Source organism: Anoplophora glabripennis, unplaced genomic scaffold (assembly GCF_000390285.2).
Source record: "Anoplophora glabripennis isolate ALB-LARVAE unplaced genomic scaffold, Agla_2.0 scaffold44, whole genome shotgun sequence".
Taxonomy (NCBI): Eukaryota; Metazoa; Arthropoda; class Insecta; order Coleoptera; family Cerambycidae; genus Anoplophora; species Anoplophora glabripennis.
The window spans coordinates 1013540-1039179 of record NW_019416229.1 but is presented as its reverse complement, the minus strand read 5'-3'; the positions used below and the strand labels follow the sequence as shown (position 1 = coordinate 1039179).

The window sequence follows — 25640 nt, the reverse complement described above, 5'->3', positions numbered from 1 at the left end:
TAAGAAGCGGTTACCAGTTAAAGCTTGATCAAAAAAATAAGGTCCAATAATTCTGTCCCCAATGATACCGCACCACACATTTAGGCTCCAGCGTCCCTGGTGCTGCACTTCTCTTAACCAATGCGGATTTTCAGCGGACCAATAATGCATATTATGACGGTTTACTCTACCATCACTACTAAAGGTAGCCTCGTCGGTCCAGAGAATTTCCGTTAAGAAATTTCTGTTTTCCTCAAGCATGCCTAGCATCCATTGACAATAATTTAATCTATTATCGAAATCTTGTTCATTTAGCGCCTGGTGCAAAACTATGTGGTAAGGATGTAATCTAAAAGTAAAAAACAACATATGCGTAAAAATAATATAATCAGAATAACACTGAATTGTGTATTTGAGAGTATGTGCTAAGATACTTGGAATAAGATAAAATTATTTACCTATAATCTTTCAAAATATTTCTAACAGTTGTTCGTGCTATTCCCAAGTCTAGAGACAATGTTCTAGTTCCTACATGTCTATCAAATTCTATGTAAGCCAAGACATTGATAATGTTTTCTTCGGTCCTTCCATTGCGACGCCTGCGACGTTTAGGACGACGAAAACTTCCAGTATCGCGTAATCGCTGTACCAAGCGCGGAAACATTCTTCTCCCGTAATGACGGCGATCTGGATACCGTGCCGCGTACTGTCTTGCAGCTATAGCTGCATTTTGAAAACACTCGAAATAAATCGCAATCATGTCAACGGCTTCATTATTTGTGAGAGGCATTTTGATTAAAAAGTACTCAAATTATACGCAATCAACAATATTAGGCTGCGTGTGACAAAAGTTTGACGTTACTTGGCAATATTTTTGTTAGGCGATTGTCGTGTCCATGGCCTACTACTTGCCTTCTTATCGAAAGCAACCGATGCATTTTTAAATGGGGATATATGAATTTTCCTGGTTTAGTATTTTTTTAAATAATTTGAGTTAGGAAAAAGATATTAAGATGCGGTTTGCGCAGGCTTATTGGTTGGTCATTTGTCTATTTTCTAGTCTAAAAAAAGTCATATCATCGCATTTAAATTTTTTGAGAAAATCCAATATTTTGGTTATAATATCGAATAACGCCCTCTATCGGCGGCCGTGTAGGTCGCAACTGTCATGATTACGAGAAACCTAAAAGCCCAAGAAATGCTCTTTTCAATGATACCAAATTTATCCAAATCCATTAAGCCGTTTCGAAGTTACAGGCATTTATTTAAAACAACATTCAAATACCCCCCACCACTTTATTTCGAAAGATAGAGAAAAATTGTTTTTACAAAAAATGTTCGACTTTAAGTTAACATTAAAACGCAAATACTTTTTTGTTACATTCATTGGGGAAAATCGTGAGAAACGTAACTTTATGTAATTCAATATGGTGGAAACGCCCACTGGCGGCCATCTTGGAAACTTGAAAATAATTTCCAGCATTTTCCCTTGCCCACTTTACCTATAAAATTATTTACCGTAGCTCTCTACGATCACTAGTTTCTGAGATACAGCCGCTTACCTCGCTTATTTGCCCACCCTGTACATATTTTTTTTAATTTTGATGATTCGTAGATATACAGTGTGTCCAAGATAAGGATGGGATAGCATTAGGATCTAGGAAACGGTAAGAGATAGGGGGGGGGCTCAGATTAGAAAAAAGTTGTATTTTTTTATACCTAACAGTATACCGTTTAGAAAGTTTTAAAATTCCGGGTAGTTCCGGAGATATCCGGAAAAATCCGAAATTTTTCAAAATTGTGTAATTTTTTTCTGGCTTTATTTGAAAACGAATTTTAAAATAAATTGCATATTTACTATGCCACTTTTTTCGCTTAAAAAGGTTTTAACTTGTTTTAGCTATCATTTAAAATTTTTCCTGAGAACGCTTTCAAAATATCTATTGGATAGTCATAAGTAACAGTATAAAAGTCAATACCGCACAAAATATCCAACAATTTTTATTACTACTATTGCAATACTAATTAGAAATAATGAAACATTTCATAAATTCGTATTATTTTTTAATTAGGTAGGTACGACTTTTTAAATTATTGAATAAAAAAATTGTTGGATATTTTGTGCTGAATTGACTTTTATGTTGTTATGACTTCCTCCAATAGATATTTTGAAAGCGTTCAGAGCCGTACTCAGGAAAAATTTTAAATGATAGCTAAAAACCTTTTTAAGCGATTACAATAAAAAATGACTATAGATTTTGTCATAAAAATAGCAGCGACGTATTTAAGAAAATTAACCTGATGTTGGCCCCTCGAAGACGAAACGTCGGATAACAAAAATGTTGACGCCATTGGATAGAGTGAAAAAAGTGGCAATGTCAATATGCAATTTATTTTAAAATTCGTATTCAAATAAAGCCAGAAAAAAATAAAACGATTTTGCAAAATTTCTGGTTTTCGGATTTCGCATAAACAGCAGACTTTGCAGTTAATACTTTGTATTGCTGAAATATCAAATCATCCAGAGATAATTTATCATTTGTGCATTTGTAATTCGACAGATGTTTATAGCAATACTGTACAAAAATAAAGTTTCGAGTCAAACAATCAGACACAGTTTTTTTTTGAATTCCTTTCCGTAGAATTGAATGGTGTAATAAGTTTTTGAATTTTTTTTAATTTAAACAAATGAAAAAAAAAATTATTTCACACCGGAAAAAATGAATATCTCAGAAACTTCTTGATTTTTTTATCTAAAAAAAATTGTGATTATTTAAGACACAGAAAGGTATACTTTCACCTAGTTTCGTCAAAATTAAACCATTTTTGCGGAAATGAGAAATAAAAAACGAAAAATCAAAAAAACTGTTTTTCGCATTTTTCTCGGAATTTTTGAGGTTGTCTTAAAAAGCGACTTCTACAAAAGTTGTAGATTTTTGCATGATCTACAACTGTTGTATTGGATACTTTCTTTTTTGACGTCAACTTTCGCCAGAAATCCCAGTGCTATAATTTTTCATAACTTTTCAACCCCCCAAATCAACCCTCCGTCGCCCCTGCTCACGCATTTATTTTTTTTAGGTTTATTATAAGCCCCCTTTACCATTTCCACTTATAAAAGTCCAGATACATTTTTTTTCTCCAAGTGTAATTTGGTTGGACTATTAATGATTTTTAAATCACTGACCTGTGACTATGTTGCAGTTCCAATCTTTCAAGGATCGTAGTGCTCTTACAAAACGTTTTAGGAAAAACGAAGACGAAAAAAATTTTTGATACCAATTATGTTTTCTTATTAGAACCGTTAGAACATGAACACGTTTTCTTTTTTTTTCCAGATGTAGTAATCAGAAGACCACACCTAACATCCCAAATGGAAAGGAACAAACTCAACTAACTACCATGTGATGTGCACCCGAACCCATACCAAACGGACTACAATAACCATTCGCGCCAATCTAAAATGTCCCTGAAAGACCGAATTCCTTCAGTCATCACCATCTCCTCTTTCACATCCTCGACCCCTCCTTCGATGTCTCCCACCGCGTTGAGCCGGTCTATCGACGTCGCGGTCACATCGCTATTCTACACTCTCGGTACCACGGAAGAAACGAACAGCATACCGGATTACCAGGATAATTCTAGTTCCATCTTAGAGCAGCCAGAAAATTTCGTTTTCTTTCCTAATTCGGATAGTCTCAATTTCACTTTCAACAGTAGCGGCATCAACAATGTCACTTTGGAGGACATGGACACCACCGAGCTGATAACCATGATCATCACCGCCATAATGCTGGGGTTCATCATATTAGCCACAGTTATAGGTATGAGACTTTTAATTTCATAAGCTTAAAGGAAAATACTGGCAGACACCACTAAAAATCTCAGAATTTTGATGATTTGGTGTTGTGTAAATAAAATATAAAATTTACAAATTCATTCCATTGACAACTGCATTTTAAAGAGAAAATGCCTCCTACATTTCATTCGACAAATTAATAATTTTCCAGCTTTTGTTTTTGCGTAAAATAAATTTAGCATAGAGTTAAATGAAACAAAAATAATTCTATAGACCTGTGCACAAAAAAGATGTATGGGATTTTTTTGTTGCAAATGTAATTTTAAATAAATGAAAGGTCCAAAAATTTCAATGGCTTAGAAATTTGCCCCTTACAATCGCTCAAAGCATTAAAAATTTCTAGTACAATATTTTATTATTGCAAATTAAAATTTCAATTGCAACAAAGGATTCCTATGTATGTTTTTTTTTGTAAAACGAACAATTTTAAATTTTTTCTCTATTTATAAAATTATATAGGTATTAAGCTTATTTTATACTAATAATAATTACTTAAAAATCGCTTGTTTTACGAATAAAATGGAAATGCACTTGTAAGTTAAATACATTCCAAAAACAATCTATTATTTTCAAATTCTGGGATTTTTGGTAACTATGTCGTCTAATATTACTCATGAGCACAAGAATGATTGACCGTTTACTTTTCAAAAATGTAAATACCAGGTAATTTGAAGCAACTTTGAATTAAGGTATACTTGGACATATGTTGGTCTCAAAATTTTCTGGTGGCATTTGTTTTCCTTTATTTGAAAAAACGCATGCATCAAGATATTACATACCTATACAAATAATCCAGAAATAACAAAACGTGCAGTAAGTGACACAATAAACTACTATAATAATTCTCTAGCTTCATAAATTAGTTACTCTATGCATGATGTTACCTAAACCATCAGAATGTATATCACAATCGATTGAGGATTTATTAAAATTGTTGAGTTTACATAATGCTGGTGAAAAGTTAGATACAACGACACAAAAGCTAAGGAACATAATACACAATAGCTGAAAGTAGCATGCAACCAATTGCGTACTAGTAAGAAATACAAAAAAAATTGGTAATGTAACTATTGCGACTATAACGTATTGATACAGAGTCTTCAGAAATGATTACAAGTCATGTAACCACAAAGTTTTTTTGGACCAGTAATTTTATTTCCTTTGGTTGGCAATCAAATTTCAGTAAAATTAAAAATTATTATAACAATAAGATCAGCATTACACAACATTATGTGATTGGTGTAATTTTTCACTAGAATCTATTCAACCAATCAGCGAACGCATTATCTCGAGTTTGGACGTAACGCTTTGTCATTGTTCATTGTAAACGAATTTTAGTTGACAATACCAGTCTTGCAATGTTGGTTACCTAAGTTCGGGGGCCACGTGGCTTGTAAACATTTATGAAGACATTGTATTAAATTGATTCAGTAGTAATTGATGCAGAATAAATATCAGTGATCAATAATTTCATATTCTGAACTTTCTCTACACTGGTATTGTAATATGCTATTTTGAAACGAACGTAAAATGTAATGTTTTAAAAGCAAGCATATTAATAAACCTTTATAACAACTTCTCATGATAGATCCTAAGCATTTTGAAGGTATATGAGTAGAAAACAATAGTAGATAGAGAATTTCATTCTTATATTATTTACATTACGCACGTCTCTATTGTTTAACAATTGTTCAAATAGGTACCAGAGAATCACTGATGGAGTCAATTTTTCTCACAATTTAAGGTCATCAACAAAATATACACTGCTCAAAATAATTAGAAGAACACTTATTTAAATCTCAATAACTTTTTTATTTGTAATACTATATAAATCTAATAATGCATATCTTAAAGACTAACATTTTGTTCGAATAAATTTACGAAAATAAAACAAATTTACATAATCATTCTTGAGACAACAGCGCCAATTAAAAATCTACAAGAAATAAAGTGAAGAGTCTGTGATCCTGTCTGTATAACATAAAGGTCCTGGTGAGATTTGGTTCACTAATATCGTGTATGTCTTCCATTAGCACGAATTACTGCTTGACACTTCCGTGGTAAGCTTCGGATGAGCCTACGAATGTCTTCTTCTGGTATATTCTCCCATTCTTCGATTAGGGCATTTGTTAACTGTTGGAGAGTCTGAGATGGGTCTGGGCGCCTCCGAACACGCCTACCTAACAAATCCCAAAGATGTTCGATGGGGTTTAGATCAGGACTTAGCGGAGGCCAATCCATGGATTCAATCCCGTGATGTTGAAGGTAGTTCATGGTGATAATCGCAGTATGTGGCCTTGCGTTATCTTGCATAAACAAAAAATTTGGACCTATACCATAAGCGGCTAGTATAACATGATCTTCTAGAATGAGATCAATGTACCGTTCAGCGGTTAGAGTCCCTGGAACTATGACAACATCGGTTCTCTCATCAAGACTAATTCCGCCCCAAACCATCACTGACCCACCACCAAATCTTTCGACTTCTTGTATGGCAGCTGAAGAATGGCGTTCATGTGGACGTGGGTATACACGTACTCGACCATCACAACGACTTAAACGAAATCGTGACTCATCTGTGAAGAGTACTGGTCTCCAATATCGAAGTTGCCATGTCACATGCTCACGTGCAAAATGTGAACGAGACCTTATGTGATACGGAGTTAAAATAGGTTTTCGAACGGGTCTTCTTGATCTCAAGTTTGCTTCTCTCAATCTATTCCCAACTGTCTGATCGGAAATTTCCAACCCATGAGTCGTTCTGAGCCTACTTTGAAGGTCTTTTGCAGTGGATGTACGAGAACGCAAGAAGGATAGGACTAAAAACCTGTCCTGAATTCGATTTGTTTTCCTCTTAGGACCTTGTCCAATGCGTCTTTTATATCCTCCGGTTTCTAAGTAACGATTCCACACGCGATGGATGATTGAAGGGCTTACGTTAAAATCTCTTGCAACCTGTCGAATACTGGTGCCATACTCTATACTAGCAACAACACGAACGACTTCAACTTCACTTAGATGCCTCATTTTTTACAATTTATGCTGAACTGTCAACATTGTTTACTATTCCAAGGCACAGCATATTTCTAAATTGAAATTTTGATTGTATGTTTCACTTTATTTCTTGTAGTTTTTTTGAATTGGTACTATTGTCTCAAGAATGATTATGTAAATTTGTTTTATTTTCGTAAATTTATTCGAACAAAATGTTAGTCTTTAAGATATGCATTATTAGATTTATATAGTATTACAAATAAAAAAGTTATTGAGATTTAAATAAGTGTTCCTCTAATTATTTTGAGCAGTGTAGATATAGAAGATAAGTCATTTATAAATAGTAAAAACTGCAATAGTCCGAGATTAGGTCCCTGAGGGACTACAAAATATGGATAAACAGTAGATAAAGTGATAAACATTATCGCTTAGAATCTGGCATAGATTTATCATTGTTTTACAATAATTAGAAGAAGTTCCAAATCTTAAACATAAGTCAAGTATCATCAGTAGAAAATACAGGATGTCCCAGAATATAAGGGCAATCTCTCGGAATTATACAGGACACGTTAAAATAACAAGACAAGTTCCTATAAAAATTTTCCTTCGAGGGACCACTACGGAGATACAGGCCCCTAAAGGAGGCCCCTGAAAATCGATTTTTTTTTAACTTTTAAAGTATGTAATTTAATTATTTTTTAATACGAGGGACAACAAAGGATCCAACAATCTTCAATTCACACAGCTAGGGAAAGCATAACATTAGAAGGAGCTCATGCTGAACGGACAAAATTATGTAATAAAAATCATATTAAGTAAACAAAAATAGTTTTTGAAATGAGTTCCTTTTATAGATATCAACCAAGACTGCTTGTTTTAGTTTAAGACTGAAGCTATCGAAAAATATTATTTTTGTGTCTGTATCATAAAGGATGTAAAAAAAATTGACATTGTGCTACAATCTCTCCGTTCCTGGTAAACCAAATAAGCCAAATTGTTTTCAGGGGACAATTTTTAAGGAGTCTTATCTGTTGTCCATCGTATTAAAAAATAACACAGCCACGCAAAAAAAAAGTAGTACATATGTACTTTTCATGCAACATATGTTATCTGTAGTATTTTTGCCTCCTGATCACGAATCCGGTGTCAGAATTGAGCTATCATATTCCAGGAATTTCCTAACCTCAAAAAATAGGTCAAAAATAGCAAAAATTCACGAAAATGTGCTAGGAAAAATACAAAAAAAATGTTTTTTCTATGTTCAAATGTTCATTTATATGGTTAAGACCCCGTCGAACGTGAATCTGCAGTCAGAATTGATGGTTATTTTTCTAACCTCAAAAAAAAAACGAGTCAATTAAAGTCGAATATAACGAATTTTCAAAAAATAACAGATTCGCGCCAAATTTAGTATACGGGTGTTTTCAAGGTCGCTGATCACGGATCCAAGGTCAATTTTGCAAAATGCAATATGGCGGATCCAAGATGGCTGACCAAATTTTTAAAAAATAACAGAAAATTCGTGATGTCTGACCTTATTGACCCGTTTTTTTTTTAAGTTAGAAAAAGAACCATCAATTCTGACCGCGGATTCACGTTCGGCGGGGTCTTAACCATATAAATGAACATTTGAATATAGAAATAAAAAATTTTTTGTATTTTTCATAGCACTTTTTCGTGAATTTTTGCTATTTTTGACCTGATTCTTTGTTGAAAATACTTCGGACAACATATGTCGCATGAAAAGCACAGAACACTTTCTTTTTGTATGTGCCTGTGTAATTAAATTACACAAGGTACCTTAAAAGTTATTAAAAAAAATCTATTTTCAGAGTTGTCCTTTAGGGGTCTGTATCTCCGTAGGGAGGCCCTCTAGGGAAAATTATTATGGGAACTTGTTCTTGTTATTTTAACGTCCCCTGTATAAATTCGAGAGATTGCATACATATTCTGGGACACCCGGTATACAAATATGTCCCTGTAATATTTTATTAAAACGTTTGATATTCAACCATGACGAGAAATAATAATATTGGTTTCCGAGACACAGTTAATATTTAAATAGGGGATTGTCAATAAAATTGTTATTTTTAGCAAACTTAATGCTATTTAATGAAAAATTAACTAAATGCACTAAACAATAAATAGTAATTTTCTAATCTTTTTTATTTTATTAAGCTGCAATATAAGATGAAGTTTACATAACTGATTCTGTCGGTAATAGAATAATCATCACAAAAGATCGTTGTAACTATAAAAAATAAATTATAGAATGAGAATCTGGGGTAATACGAACGCCCTCATATTTGCATTTCTTATTCTGGTAGGTTTTACCACCAATAAATATTAAAATATCCCTAATGACTCGTGTTACCGATTACGCTATCTTCTGGCAGATTCCTTTAAAAGAATTTAATAAGACCCGAATTTATATCACCTTTAATTAAATATTTCCGGACAGAAGCCGCCTCTCCAGACATATTTCTCGGGAGCAACGAGCACTATCCATTGCAAAGCCCCTTGGCCCTGAAAAGAAACTTAATCCAGCCCATCAATAGGCGCCATTACACCCGGAGACGGAAGGGCTACTTAAGGGATATATATAGGTCACGTCGGACCCAGCAGTGAGGCGTAGAATAGCAAATAAATGACTGGGAAAGCTGATTAGTACCAAGTTATAACCGAACCGGTTGCTCGGACTCCGCGATATAACGAATAAATTAAAATAATATTAACAAGTCACTTAACATGTAAACGAATGTTTTCTCCATTAATTACTACTGTATATTTATGCGACGCGGACTATGGAGAACTTAATAAAAGTTTAAATCATGGCATTAGTCCACCTTCGCAAAGTTCGCTGGGTATTATTTTGTGTTGCTCCTGGGAATGACTAGGGTACTGGGAAGTTATCGCTGTAACCGGTTCTTTTCTCAGAGGAAAATGGTTATAAATGAAATTTCTGTAACTGGAAATCGATAAATGGGTATAAAGTTTTGGATAAGTCTTTCAGACTATTTAGGAACAAGGAAAACAGTTTTAAAATCTATGCCTAGAGTCGTTGGACTCTGACAGTTTTTAGGCTATAGATTATATAAAAAAAAAACAGGGTTAAAACTATGACGTTCAAGCAATTTTATTGCATGAATCGTTCAATTGGTCATTTTAGATGAAAAAACCGCGGAGTGCTATTAAATTAGAGGGTGGAAATTGGGGATATGGGTGAAAATGCACCCCTTTCAGTTTTTTAATTGTAGCTCGAAAACGAAGCAAAATATTTCGCTATAGTTCATAGGAAAAGTTATTTAGTGAATTGAATTTCCTATCGAAATGGCTTATTTAAAAGTTTAAAAGAAAAATTTTATGCAAAAATTCGTTAATAAACAATTTTAAAAAAAGCAAAAAATGAGATTTTTTGTTTTTTTTTACTTTCTTGACTAATTTTTTTTAGTAGAAGTAGGTAAAGAAAATTGCTATACAAAAAAAAACTAGATGAGATTCCCCTTAAAATGATGCGTTTCCAAAAGTTTGTGGACTAATATTGGCTGAGTTATAACCGGTTAAACTTATATTTTTTAGATTTTCGTCGTTTTTAACAAAATAATGATTGTAATTCTTATTATTTTTACAACAAATTGGTTCTTCACTTAATAAAAAATTATTTCAAAATTTTATTTGTTAATAAATAAAGATTTTCACAACTTCAAAGACAAAAAAGTAAAAAAAAAAATAAAAAATCTTATTTTTTGCTTTTTTAAAATTGTTTAATGACGATTTTTTGCATAAAATGTTTCTTATAAATTTTTTAAATCAGTCATTTCGATGGGAAATTCAATTCTCTGCAAAGTCTTTCCTATGAACTATACTGAAATTTTGCTTCGTTTTCGTGCTATATTTAAAAAACTGAAAAAGTACATTTTCACCCCCATCTTCAATTTCAACCCTCTAATTTAATAGCACCCTGCGTTTTTTCATTTTTAATAACCCTTGTAACAAGTCATGTGATGAAAATCCTTGAACGAATCCTTCCCTTTATGCAAAAAATGAGAAATAGAACGTATAAGGGTAAACACGACGAAAATCGAAAAATTGGCCAAGTCTGAGCGGCCATATATCAGGCAATTCTTATTCAATAATACTTTACAACCTCTTATTTTGAAGGAAATTTGATCTACTTTTTTTTCCATGAAGCAGTGCCTATACTTATCTTTACTCAAAAAAAACTAGAAGCACAAAAGTAAGAAAAAAATAAAATCGAATTTTTTTCTTTTTTCAAATTGTTTATTAACGATTTTTTGCATAAAATTTTTCTTTTAAATATTTTAAATAAACCATTTCGATGGGAAATTCAATTCTATAAATAATTTTTCCTCTGAACTATAGCGAAATTTTGCTTCGTTTTCGAGCTACGATTAAAAAACTGAAAGGGGTGCATTTTCATCCCTATCTCCAATTTCCACCCTCTAGTTTAGTAGTACTCCGCGTTTTTTTTTTATATAAAATGACCATTTGCCAATTCATGTAATAAAATATCTTGAACGCCATAGTTCCTTTTAAAATCCTATAATCAATAGCCTATTTGTAAAGTTTTGAGAATCAACAAAAATAACAACCTTTCTTTAGCAGAGACAGGATATACAGTGTGCCCCCTCTTGTAAAATTTTTTATTGTTGATTTTTCGAGAAAAAGTTTTTCTTGATAAAATGTTTTGCTTATCTTGGGAAGCCATGGACAGTAATCAAATACGTAATAAAACATACAGGGCGTTCAATAAATTTTAAAATGTAAAATTTTTGCTAAGCAGTGCCTTTAATTTTTGATTTCCTTAAAAACTGTATATAACAAAGTTGTTCGAGATCTCAAGAAATGCTCAAATACTGGACTTAGAAAAGAAGAATAATCACATTTTGCGAATAAAAAGACGCCGCAATTTTTAACTATCTTACATACCATATAATTACCATGGATATTTCCTCGTCAATGTCAAAGTCATCATATTTATTTTTATTAATTGCCCACCAAATAATATTTATTAATAATGTGTGCCTGAGTAGTCAAAAATTTAAAATAGTAAATGTCTGGTGTGGCATAATATCATAAAATAATTGATAATTACTTTTTGGAAGAAAATCTGAATCAAAATACGTATTTGGAATTTCTCAATAATTTTGTTTTGACAGAATTAGATAGCGAACATTTAGAGTTCAGAAGAAAACTAATATTTCAACAACGGATGCCCTGCACATTCCACACTTCTAGTGAGAAACTGGATTGACGTTTACTTCCCGATCAAGTGGATCGGGCGCTATGGACCAATACCATAGCCTGCACGAACACCCGACTTCTCCCGATTAGATTATTTCTTATAGGGCTACCTAAAGCAAAGAGTGTATTCAAACGATTTTGACGATAACATTGATTTACTTAAGCAAACAATTCAGGTATCTGTTGCCACCAAAAACGAAGAAAATGATCTCGTTTGTGTGCAAGAAATTTAGAAAAAGATAAAATGTATACCTATTTCTTGGAGGTTTACAAGTTGAATAGGACTTGCTTCATTGTTGTTGTTAATTCCAGTTCTAATTTTAATTTTAATTTTTTAATTAGAAAAGCTACTTTTATTTGGTTTACAAGCTACAGTGGCAGTTATTACTGGTAGAACAATTACCGGGCCAGTTGCCACGTAGTCATTTTAGTTTTCTTGGCGTCTCGAGAGACATATCATACAATCATACATATCAACATTACAAAAAAAATTAGCCGGAAACATTTTTTATAATAAGAGACTTTTTTCTTTATATAGAATTTAAAGATTCATTTACTAAAATGAGCGAAAAATGCCCATACAGTGGTTCCATGGCCATCTTGACTTTGTCAGGATAAGTAAATATACCAAAATATTGTGCAAATTACACAGCCACTCACACAAAAAAAGTCAAAATCCAAGAGAGACACATATCATTTCCGAAGAAATTCGATGTGCGAAACTCGATCCTGTAGTCAAAATTCATGACCACGACAAATTTCATGACCACGACAAATTTCGAAGTGAAGTTTTTGAGTGAAACTGGTCCAAATATGGGTCAAACCCAAATTGTTCCTAAATTTTGTCCAAATACATCATTTTCGTAGTATTTTGAGGCGCTAAACATGATGTCATTAGTAAACTTTACCCACGATCACGATGCTTCTCAGAAAATCCACTATTTGGATGAAAACTGACCCAAATATGGGTCAAAACTGATTTTTTATTTAATTTTGTCCAAACACATCATAGTTGTAGTATTTTGAGGCGCTGAATACGATACCAATGGTAAAATTTACCTCTGATCTTTATATTTCTCAGAAAATCCAATATTAGTGCTTTTTTAAGTGCCTAAAAATTAAAAAAGTAATTACGAAGAACTTCATAACAAACATATGGACTCAACCACTTTTACCTCAAACATCAAAATAAAACGTTCCAAAATTATTCATCACTCTGATAGAGAAAGATATACTATTCATTTTCACAGTTTAAAACAAGCCACCCTTAATATTAAAAGTTGAAAATATTCATAGAATTTTAAAATTTAAACAATATTATAGGCTAAAAATATATATTGACTAAAATTCACAATGAAGAAAATTAAGCAAACATTTTTATATATTGATGAATAATGCTGTTTTTGGAGAAACCATGGATTATGTTAGAAAACATAAAGACGTAAAGTTAATCAGTAGATGGTCAGGTAGATATGATGCAAACTATTTTAAAGCCAAATCACAGTTTTTGCAATTGTTGATAAATATATAGTTATAATCGAAATGAAACAATTAAGCATTACATTTAATAAATGTAGGATTTAGTATATTAGATATTTTGAAAACAATTGTGTATGATTTTTATTACAATTACATTAAAAACAAATTTAATGGTAAAGCAAAATTACTGTACACCGACATTGATTTTTAATACATCATTTCTTTTTTGACGATATATATGAACATATTAAAGATGATATTAATAAATTAGTATTACTTTTTTAATTTTCAGGTATGTAAAAAAGCACTAATTTTGAATTTTATGAGAAATATCGACGTCAGATGTAAATTTTACTATCGTATTCAGTTTTAACCCATATTTGGAATAGTTTTCACCCAAATGGTGGATTTTCTGAGTAATATCCAGGTCAAGGGTAAATTTTCCCAGTGGCATGGTATTCAGTGTCTCAAAATACTACGAAAATGATACATTTGGACAAAATTTAAGGAAAAATCAGTTTGGACCAGTTTCACCAAAAAATTTCACTTTTCTCCGAAATTTGTTGTGAAGTCATAAATTTTGACTGCAGAGTCGTGTTCTACGCATCCTTCGGAAATTATTTGTGGCTCTCTTGGGTTTGGACTTTATTTTTTTGTGTGTGGCTGTTATCAACGCAATGAAACGACATGTATACCTACATACAATTCTGCAATCAGAAAAAAAGGGGAAAATCCAAAAAAGGACAGACATGATCTTCCAGTTAAAAAAAACAAAAGTTTAGTTTAATTCTCAAATTCAATAAATTCTTGTTTATATATTTCTTTGAAATTGCATCTTTACCGTTTTTCCTAGATAGACAGGCAAAAAAGACGTAGGATGTTTTGTGATTGACGCTGTACGTGGTTGTAAGTTGCTATTTAAATATTAATATAAAATTTCTTCTAGTTTTCACTCAAATATATGAAGTAAATATTATCTCCCCGCTTATGCAAAATAAATACGGAAGACTAGCGACAAAGCGACGAAGTGGCGTCAAATAAGGAGTATCATTTTAAGTTTGCAAGAATCTAAAGCGAGGAGAGTTGTTAATATTAAAGGACCCCGATATTTCAACTTTCCCAGAGGAAGATGTACTCACCCAATTTTAATTACATCGGGTTCTCATTTACTACAGTTGATTGGAAAAACCTTTAATTAAAAACTCCATTTTACTTTAAAAAAAAATCTTAATAATCTCCACTGCTTTCCTTATCTCCCGTTTTCTCCTGCCTTTTTAAATAAATTAATAATACCCTTTTATGCTTTCCCCCCCTCATTTGGTTTGATATAATTAAATGAATTCCTCTTTGAAATATTGGATTCCTTTTTGTTTCTAAAATGAAAGTAGGTATACAGTATTTCATAGTTTGTAAATAACAAATATATAGTATTATATTTTTATTTCGTCAAGTATATGCAGGATGTAATTATTGAATAGAAGTCATATTTATATGAAGGCTACCTTTGACGTTTAGAAACATATGTCGTATTGTTTTGTTGTTTTGTCAAATTCCATCTGAGCTGATTTTTCCTTTTAATCCTTTTTTCATAATTTTCATACCCCGCTGCGTAAAATTCTTGGCAACTGCGGCAGGCACTGTCATAATTTAAGAGAAACGTTGGGAATTTTTTTGAAAGCAAATCTCCACACCACTCGTAAGGTACAACTTTTTGGCGCGCTATTTTTATTGAGTGGGTGTTCGTTAGAGACAAATATGAATAATTATAAAACAGTATCAATCATTACAGGCATTCCTCGCCGAAGTCGTGACTTCAAGCAAAACCGGAATTTACAGCATATAATAGTTTTTATTTCGTGCGTATCATTTGCGGTTTAATTATATTGTTATTTTGGATTAATTTAAGAGATCTAGCGCTGATTCAGTTAATAAAGAGGATGTATAAGAAAGAAGAGTGAAAAAATAAGGAATTTTGTTTAGAATTATACAGGGTGTTTGTAAATAAGTGCGAAATATTTTAGGTAGTGGTTGCCAAAGTTATTTTCTGAAAAAAAGTTCATATAAACATAGGTCGAAATATGCTTCGTTTCCGAGATACAGAGTATTTAAATTTTAATTTTTTATTTATTTTAATTAATTATTTCAGAGTTTTGAACATCCTGTATCTCGAAATTGAAGAAATTTTTACCTACATTCATATCAACTTTTTATTATCAATGTTGAATTGCATTTTTCTTTGATCATAATAAAAGATACCTATAATAAAAGATTAACAAAACCTACAATAAAATATGTTTTATTTTTTCCTCAAAAACGCTGTATTCTATGAAAAAAATTGAAGTGGCCAATTTCATTTAGAATTGATGGCAGATTTCTACAAAAATATCAAAACTGGAAAAAGTCAGTGGCGTACCATTTTTTGTATTAAAAAAGTTTGTGGAATTCTCGCAGGAACGCCACTGGCACAAGTAGAAATATTCGGTTCACCCCAAAAAATTCACATTTATCCCTTCAAAACGTTTTTAAAATTTCGCGTCAATATCTTTAAAACTAAAAATATTTTGGACTTTTTACAAACACCCTGTATAACAATACCCGTTTTAACTGTATTAAAAGCATCGTTGCCTATTTTCATAATCACTGCGTGATGCAATTGTTTACTCCGTTGGAATATAGTAACCGTAGTTCACCTAAACTAAGTCAATGTTAGCGGTGATTCACAAACAAAAAAATAAAAAATAAAATAATAAAAAGTCCATCTTAGTAAAAATTAAGAATTGAAAAGATAAAACCTATCACATTAGTATTTTTATTTTTTTTTTATTTTTATATATTTTATAAAACAGCCAATATAATATTTTTAAACATAAATTAGTTTTACTTAAAATTTTTTAAAAACACGTTTTTGTTGTTCGGCACTTGGTGCCGTCATTGACATCGAAAAATATCATAACTTTAAAATAATATATCTCAAAAATATACAAAACTAATGTTTTAAAAAAAATATATTTTCCATTACAGTTTCTCTTTCTGCTACATCATTTCATTCATTTCATTTAAAACGATAAGAAATGCAACACCGACAAGGCCGCTGATACAACTGCTTCCGGATGCTGCCCAATTGCATAATAGACAGAATTATATGCGGTTTTGAAAACGAATTATAGTCTATTTATTAAATTTAAAAAAATAGGGAACATTAAAAAATATGGAACACTAAAAAAATTTACACACACTTAAAATTTCACCCTATATAATTTGTCATCTTATTTTCAACGCCCTGTGCACGTTTAATAATGTTTTTAATTCCTATTGCCTTTGTTATAAAGACACATTGTTAATCATAAACTCATCGGATGATACTTTATATAAACCCATTAAAAATTAATATTTGCTTATAATAAAATGGCAATTAATTTGAATTTCTCTTCTTTTCTTCAAGGGAGTGACCTAGTAATTAAATAATTAATGATTAATTAAAAATTTTAATACGTCTGACATATATTTCGCTTACGATTTTAAAACAGTATATACAGGGTAACTTACTTAAGAACTATCACCACGGAAATGCCCGAAATGGTAAGGGATACAAAGTTAAATTTAATAAACTAAATTACACAAAATGGGTACCGTAGTTTTCTTATAACCATCATAAATCACCAGACTCCTATTTTTATAACTTCGGAACTATACATATTACGAATTTTAATAGAACAGAACTTACAGGGCGTTGTAGTTTTGGGAGCGGAGTACTTAGTAGTAATTCCTGTTAAAAGGACGTGAGTCCGTCCATAAAATAAGCCTGCTAAAAGTACTCACATATTCTTCCTGTAGAGAAATTGCACGTAAATTATTTTGTTTTACCTACATCTAACAAATTGTAACTAAACGAATAGAGGAAAAACCACTGTAGAAAAGTATGCTTCAAGCTCATAATCTTTAGATTAATCCTATGGTAAAATTTGTCTACTTGAAGTCCACAAAATACTAAAACATTACATTCAAAGTACTGAAATGAGTTATATCTGTCCTGTCGGTAGGTCTATGTACGTTCATTGTTTAACTTTCTTGCAAAAATTAACTGCATGTGCATATGTTATGTTTTTGTGGAAATGTAACAGAAATTTTTTATATAAAAATGAACTCTCCGAAAATATAAAAACTGAAAATCGAGAAAGTTTAGAAAAATTCTAATAGGACTATGGAATACTGAAAATTTTGAACCTTGTAATATTTATAATTACAGACATTAATAAAAACGAATTTTCATAAAATCCCTTTTTTCAAGTAACCTAGAAATGTTAGACGAAAACTAACTTCGTACTTACTTTTACTATTTCCGAGTAAATCACCTAATATACAGGGTGTCCCGGTACTTGATACAAAAAAGTAGATGAGGTCAAAATAATATCAATTCTTCATATATTTTTCTTTCTTACGGGCCTTCGTGAACAAGTTACGGGCCCTCAAAGGTGAAAATTAAAAAGTTATTTTTATTTACAGTCTCTAAACTATTAACTCCAGCATTCTTTAAATTTGGTGATCGATAACACCTGCGTACAGCTTGTTTTTGATGTTGTAAGTGAAACTTCATTATGCCCAGAACGCCAGGGACGGACTATGCCCAATGGTTAATTATCCAGAATTTTTACATAGATGACGATCACAATCTGCCTGCATCAAAAATAAGTTCCCTGAAGCCAACGATATTACCCTCTTGGTTCAACTCCGTAAAATTAACGGTTTAGGAAATATTTGAGATTTTATGTCACAGTGCACATCGAGCGGCGCCTCCACCATTTTTTTTATTTTTAGTTTGATATAATTACTATGTTAGAACCGTACATATTTAAAAATAAGAGCCTAGAAAATCTTACTGTCTGCCAATGTAATTTTCACTAACAAAATTTGACAAATACACTTTACACATAACACACAATAAATAAACAAAACAATAATAAATTAAAGTAACTTAAAAAGATAATTTAGAAGAAAGCAAACTATAAAAATACATTTTCAATATGGGCACTTTCTACCTTCACACACTTCCTAAGTATACGAATGTTATTTGTTTCTGCACGAAAAAGCATTTCTAGGGTATGTCTAATATTATCACAATGGAATCCCTTGTCTGTTCTGGGGTTGTGTACATAAACTTTTCAAATATCCCGACGGAAGAAGTCCACCGGGTTAAAGTCTGGAGAACGTGGTGGCCATGAAATAGGGCCTCCTCTCCCAATCCATTTATTATTAAATACAATGGATAAACAATTTCGTGCATGAACCAAACGTTTCTTCGGGTGTCTAATGGAACATCGTCTAAAAGTGACTGCAAATTATTTTGCAAAAATTCCAAATATCGATGTCCATTCAGACGTTCCTCAAAAATATATGGACCTATTAAATTTTTGCTCCAGAAATGCTTTTTCGTGTACAAACAAATAACATCCATAGTCTCAGGAAGTGTGTGGAGGTGGAAGGTGCCCATATTGAAAATATATTTTGATAGTTTTCTTTCTCTTAAATTAATTTTTTAACTTTAACTTATTTTTGTTTTGTTTTTCTATTTTGTGTTATGTCTAAAGTGTGTTGAGCAAATTTTGTTGGTGAAAATTACATTAGCAGACGGTAAAATTTCTAGGCTCTTATTTTAAAAATATGTACGGTTCTAACATAGTAATTATCTCCAATTAAAAATTAAAAAAAAATGGTGGATGCGCCGCTTGATGTGGCTGAGAATTTTACCGAGTTGAACCAAGAGGATATTTTCGTTGGCAAATTCTTAAGGGAACTTATTTTTGATACAGGCAGATTGCGATCGTCTTCTATGCAAAAATTCTGGGTTGTTAACCATTGGGCATAGTCCGTTCCTGGCGTTCTGGGCATAATGAAGTTTCACTTACAACATCAAAAACAAGTTGTACGCATGTGTTATCGATCACTAAATTTGTAGCATGCTGAAGTTAGTGGTTTAGAGACTGTAAATAAAATTATATTAACTTTTTAATTTTTACCTTTGAGGGCCCGTAACTTGTTAACGAAGGCCCGCATGAAAAAATATTATATGAGGAACTGATATTATTTTGACCTCATCTGTCTGTTCTCGACGTCTTTTTTGTATCAAGTACCGGGACATCCTGTATATAAATTTTGCTGATTTTGTGATCATATTGCAAGAATTTACCACTAAAGTAGTCAGCCTAACATTTAAATGTTTGACCATTGCCTTTTAATTCAAACTGATTTAAATTTTCTCCTCTTTCTCTTTATTATTTTTACAACATCGAATTTATTCCTCTATGAATCGGATAGTGTGACATTTTTCATCTAATGATGTGACAAGCGCCCTTATCTGCAGCGGGTTATGGAGGTTTATTACCCCTGGGTTACTATGTCGCTGAAATCATCCTTTTCGCTTTATCAAGTTGAAATGCAGGTCAGCATGCAAAGCAGTCCATCATCACTGCTTTCGAATCGATAAAAGCGATACATTACTTTTATTCATATCGGTGCAAATGTTTATCTCGCTAATAATGAATAATCATCAAAATGGTTCATAACTTCGTGACAAGCGTGCAGGTGTAATAATTTTACGGTCTGTTTGAAAATATTGCTACGACATATGCATTCACAAAAATGAATTGTTATTTGAAAAAAGTGTCATATTTTTATAGCATGTCGAACTAACACACACACATGCTGCAATTTTTTTTAAATATCATTTTTCAAATAACTTAAAAATAAAACAGCGCTTGCCATATTAATTTCGGAACATTTATTCCTTGAGTTAAAAGTTAAAGTGAGCGTGGCGCGCCCAAGACTTGATGTATGCTTGTAACAAGGATAAAGGTTTTACCTTAATTCTATGCAGATAATAAGGTTTTTCCTTGTTTTTAACTGGCATTTTAAAAACCAAGTTTTTTATCCAACACTAAAGGAAGAAATCACACGGGTTAAGATCTTGTCACTTGGCTGGCCACGCAACTATCCACTTACTAAGAAAAATAATATCTAAGAAATCTGGTACTTTACTTCTAAAATCGACTTTTGTTATATCATTTAATAATCACATGTTCTCCCTGACAGTCGCAGACATCTTCCAGAAGATGATTTTTCAAAAATCCTATATGGCTTTCGCCCTTTAAATGATCTGGCAAAATAAGACTGATTTTCCCACCTTTTTTTTCTCAGTTCAACTTGACAAGAATCTCTCGAGTATTTACTGTTGGGTCTTCATCAACAATATTCAAAATTTGTTCCTCTCTTTACAATTTTTCCGGTACTCTAGGTTTTTCCTCATGCTCTCCACAATATTCTCGCAAATCACCAGTGCCTCTGTCCCTTTGCACAGGAAGAAATGATCGCTGTGAGGGATGAACCAGTAATGGAAAACGTTCCGCGTATAGTTGGGATGTAGTATTGGCACTCTGCCGACATTCTCCATAAATTAATGCTAACTGAATCTATAATTGTCATAAAAGATTAAAAAAATGAAATCGTTCACAAAAAGCGATAAACCACAGGTTTCTGTTTTTTAATGTGGAGGGCTGTAGTGACCTTATTTGGGAATTAATTAAAAAATGGAATAGAAAAAAATCTTTTTTGAGTAGCTCTACACATTCTTAAAAATTAAGACTAAGTAATCACTTTTTATTTCAATACAATATTTACTATTCTAAAATATTTCAACCTACAGAAAGCATTCGTAAATACAGGGTCTAAGAAGTTTGACTGCCATTACTTCAGCATGAGATAGAGATGAACAAAAAAGTTGTATATTACAGGGGCGTAAGATTAACAGTTTTCAAAATACCGCGAGTATTGATATAAAAACACACGATCCAATTCCAGATACCAACCGAATTGCGTATTGCTTGACAGCTTAGTGCCTCATGTTATCCGCCGCGCCGTTGTCACATTGCTCGATATGAAGTTTATTGAATTTTAAATTTATTACAACGCTAACTATTTTTTAGAATTAAGCATAAAAAAGTTCAAAAACATTGTACAGGGTGTCCCGACATTCATGCAACAAAAATTGGTCACAGATTTTTAAGACAAATTTAGAGGACCCGTATTTTTTATTTTTGCCAAGTGGCCCCCTCCTTCGGAGTTACAGCCCCCTGAAATCCGTCCCTAAGAATAATATTTTTTTTATATCTCAGAACCCTGTTGTACGAGAATCACTAAATTTGGTACACCGGGGTTTTATAAATAATGTAAATTTGTTTTAAGAATCTATGACCAAATTTTGTTGCATGAATTTCGGGACACCCTGTATTTTATGGCATTCCATGCACGCAGTTATGTCAATATTCCTTAATTAATCGAACTTTTGTACATCAAGTTGAAGATTTTGATAATTTTTCTTCTCGGAAATGGTTTAGTTTAGGACCCATGTCATATAAGTTTTTTTTGTTTATTTTAATATATTCTATCGTCTGTTAAAATTAAGGCAGTCAAACTTCTAACGTCCTGTATAAATACTTATTTCCAGAAATCATTTCTCTAAAACGAATTCTCTGCGTTCTCCTTTCGAAAGTATATATTACAAAAATTGGATGGTAAGGCAGACCCAAGTTATTCACATCCAGGCTGCTGTATTTCGAAATAATTTCGTTGAAAGTGATGCTGGGCACGGAACAAAAAAATAGTAGGAATTGCGATCTCGTAATACATTTCTCGTTTTCGAGCTCTTCAAACTTATTGCTTGGGGAAATCAGTCAGCTACCCAAAAACTATAGCGTGGCACCCAAAGTTATTTTATTATATTAATGTACTTACAGAGTGATTCATATCAAATGTAAAAAACCTTATTTAAAAGTATATTAAACAGGCTTTTAATTATTAACGATTTAGAAGTTATAGCGTCGTGAAAATAAAATTATTTTGGGTAATAAAAACCGGATTAAAAAATTGTTCAGTGGCATATATATTTGAAATTTCTAGTCTGTTTCATTTCATAATTTCTGTCAGTGAACACAATAAGCAGTTAAAGAGATATTTTATGTATTACAGTCAAAGCTCCTTATTCGCGGGGGATACGTTCCGAAAATGTACCGCAAATACGGAATCCGCGAATACGCAGTGGGATTTTGTATGGAAATATAGGGGATACGTTCCAATGTTCCAAAATAATAAAAAACTATCATAATAAAAGTAACTTATTGAGATAAATTTTAACAGTATTAATTATTATCAGGTTTAGGCAATGGTTTAAAGAACTTAGTGATTTTTTCTTGTTTTGCAGCTAATAAAAGGGCCTTTAATTGGGATTGATATTCAGCTGTGGCATTATCTGCTTCATTATGCTTCTTAAAAACAAGACTTGTTCAATTTCAGTACCTAAACGAAAAAATATCCAAATAGATGGATAGGATATACTTAGATGTTCTTTTGCATGGCCTAACTGTATGTCATTATTGCACACATTGGATTATTTTGTGGCGATTACTTCTGCTGAAATATACAATGTGTCAAGGAATTCTACCTGCAGACGATAACCTGAAATTTTGTGTATGTTTTATCTCAATTCGTGCAAGATCATCTCATACAAAAATGCTTCCTAAGGCAGCTAGAGTCCATTGATTATGGCGACTTGCATTCATTTTTTTTTTAAATTTCTTCAAAACTCTGTTAATAAAGAAGATTAAATTTTACACACGAATTAACTTTCGGATGGTCAGTCTGGACTTCCAAGGCCAACTTTTATTTTTTGAAATGAAGTTAGTTATATGCAAGGAAACACAAAAAGTTCAGATGGATTTTTTTCGGAAACGGTGATTCATAGCGAAAAAACACAAAATTTTTCAGAAGTTAAAAGTATAAAAATGAAACACTTATGATCACAATTGAAAATTCATAATTACACGAGCAAGTTGAATATTTGATCTTTTTATCAAAGGCGTTTTGAAGATATCTAGAAAAAATTAAATGTTGGGCGCCATATTCAAAGGGCTCTAGCTGCTTTAGAAAGCGTTTTTGTGTAACGTGATTTGGATCAAATCGGCATAAAAACATCCACGGAATTTGAGGTTATCGTTCGTCGGTAGAGTTTCTAGATACCCTGTATATAATTCTTTTTTACTTGATATTCTTATTTTGAAAAACTAGAAGTATAATTCCAAAAAACATAATTGGTTTTTGATATAATAGTTTGTATTTTATACTCATTGGTAAATAAATTATAGCAGACTACGCTAAAAAATAAAACAAAGCGTTCATATGAACATATGATCGGAAATAATATATATTTTCCAATCTGATCTATTTTCTAATAAATAAGATAATCCAGTATGTCCAGTATTTTATGAGTAATGTGAGAGTACTTTCGCGCCACTGATTCTTAAAAAAAATTAGCACCCTTATAAAAATATATATCTACAATTAAATTACTACCTCCACATACCATTGGAGCTAAAATATAACAGTAAATAGTTAATGTAATAAAGAAAGAGGTAATATTTTGCTTAAAAATATCTATAAATTTATCATAAAATACAAATTATTTTCATTGACACAAGGAGAAACAAGTTGGAAATCTCCACCATAAATTTTCATCAAAAGAGTGTAATTTAATGATTTGCTAGTAATAATTAATTTTTTTCAAAACTGTTAATAATCGGATGCAGGTTTATAAAACAAACTTGCGAAATTTTTTGTATGTCTGTGTACTTTTTCACTTGCCATGTATAATGAGCACCCTTTACAATGAATAACATCAGTTCTTCGAATAACGTTTCTTATGAAAAAAATGTGTTATCTTAAATTGACCTAATTTTATAAACAAAATTCGTTTTGCTTTTTGGAAAATGTTATCCATAAAGATAGTTGTTTTCTCAGTGTACGTTTGCCAAACTTTGATTCCGCACGACTCGTCTTGTACAACCAGCGGCAGAAATTATCTTTGACTAAGAAAATTATATCAACAGCTAACATTTACTTACAATTTCAAGCGCTTCAGCGAATTCCTACGTCTCAGCAGCAAATCTTTACCCTCTAACGTTTAAATTATCTCATTGTAATTCAGTCGGCAACCCAATCGGTCAAAAGCCAATGTGGGATGATCGATTTTAGGCAAAAACATAGCAATACCGCAACATCGTGGTTTACTTGATAACGTTTGTGTTTGCTCGCCATATTGACATCAAAAGCTGTACTTGGGCTTTGTTGATATTTGCCCAGTAAATAGTTGGAAGATAAATTCAATTATCACAGGTTTAAAATACGTGTAACAGGCTAAATGAAAATCGTCAATCTAAATTATTTTGTACCCGTAGTGGGCTCCGTTCTCCACTCCATTGCTTTGCCATTGCGGATCCTACACTTAAGGTTCAAATGAATTTGGTTTACCTGCGTGTACAGCTGTACATACATGTACAGCAGGCCGATAAAATTCTTTTCGTTCTTTAGGCCATTTTAAATGTTTTAATATCCTGAGTCGTGCTTTTCTTCAGGATGTCGAATAACAGTGTAATAAATTTCGAAGATTTTAATACTCATCAAATAGAGGAAACCTATAAAAATACCAATTAAAATTCGTTGTAAAGGCACGAGCAAATTGAAAATTTGTAAGATATAAAAGTATATTAATGTAGACAGATTTGGACACCTTTGATGCTGACATTGCAGACTTTTCCTTTTTTTAAAACATCAGCAATTTATCTTAATTAAAAAGTCGTTGTCTACTGAGATAAAGACTTAATTTTAATATAAAGTGAAATTTAATTAGACTAGAATGTCCCAAATACTCAGCAGTTGATGACTGCTGCAAAAACGTGAAATACAATTTCCTCTGGAACTGCATTCTACGAATTCGAGATTACCTAAATTAAAGCAATATTTAATAAATAAATATTTGTATTTCGCATTAGAATTTTACATTTCTTTGTCATTTATGTTTGCGAGCTTGACTCTTCCTAAACGTATATATTGTTATGTGTTATATAAATGAAAGATGAATTTATAAATTTTATATAGCAAAAATTTGTAACTGTACGAAATTTAAAAACGAAACTACACAACTGTCAAATTTAAAACATAATTTGAGTTTGCACATTCCAGA

At 31.9% G+C, this 25640-nt stretch overlaps 1 protein-coding gene across 1 annotated transcript in view; it reads left to right on the top strand.

The window, feature by feature from the left end:
* Window positions 1-3321: 3321 nt before the first annotated feature.
* The window catches only part of LOC108917679 (5-hydroxytryptamine receptor-like), a 303827-nt gene continuing 281508 nt past the window's right edge, over window positions 3322-25640 (top strand). The window contains exon 1 of the mRNA XM_018724408.1: window positions 3322-3803. Within this exon, the coding sequence (XP_018579924.1) occupies window positions 3443-3803 (361 nt within the window). The 5' untranslated portion in view covers window positions 3322-3442. The remainder of the gene's footprint in view (window positions 3804-25640) is intronic.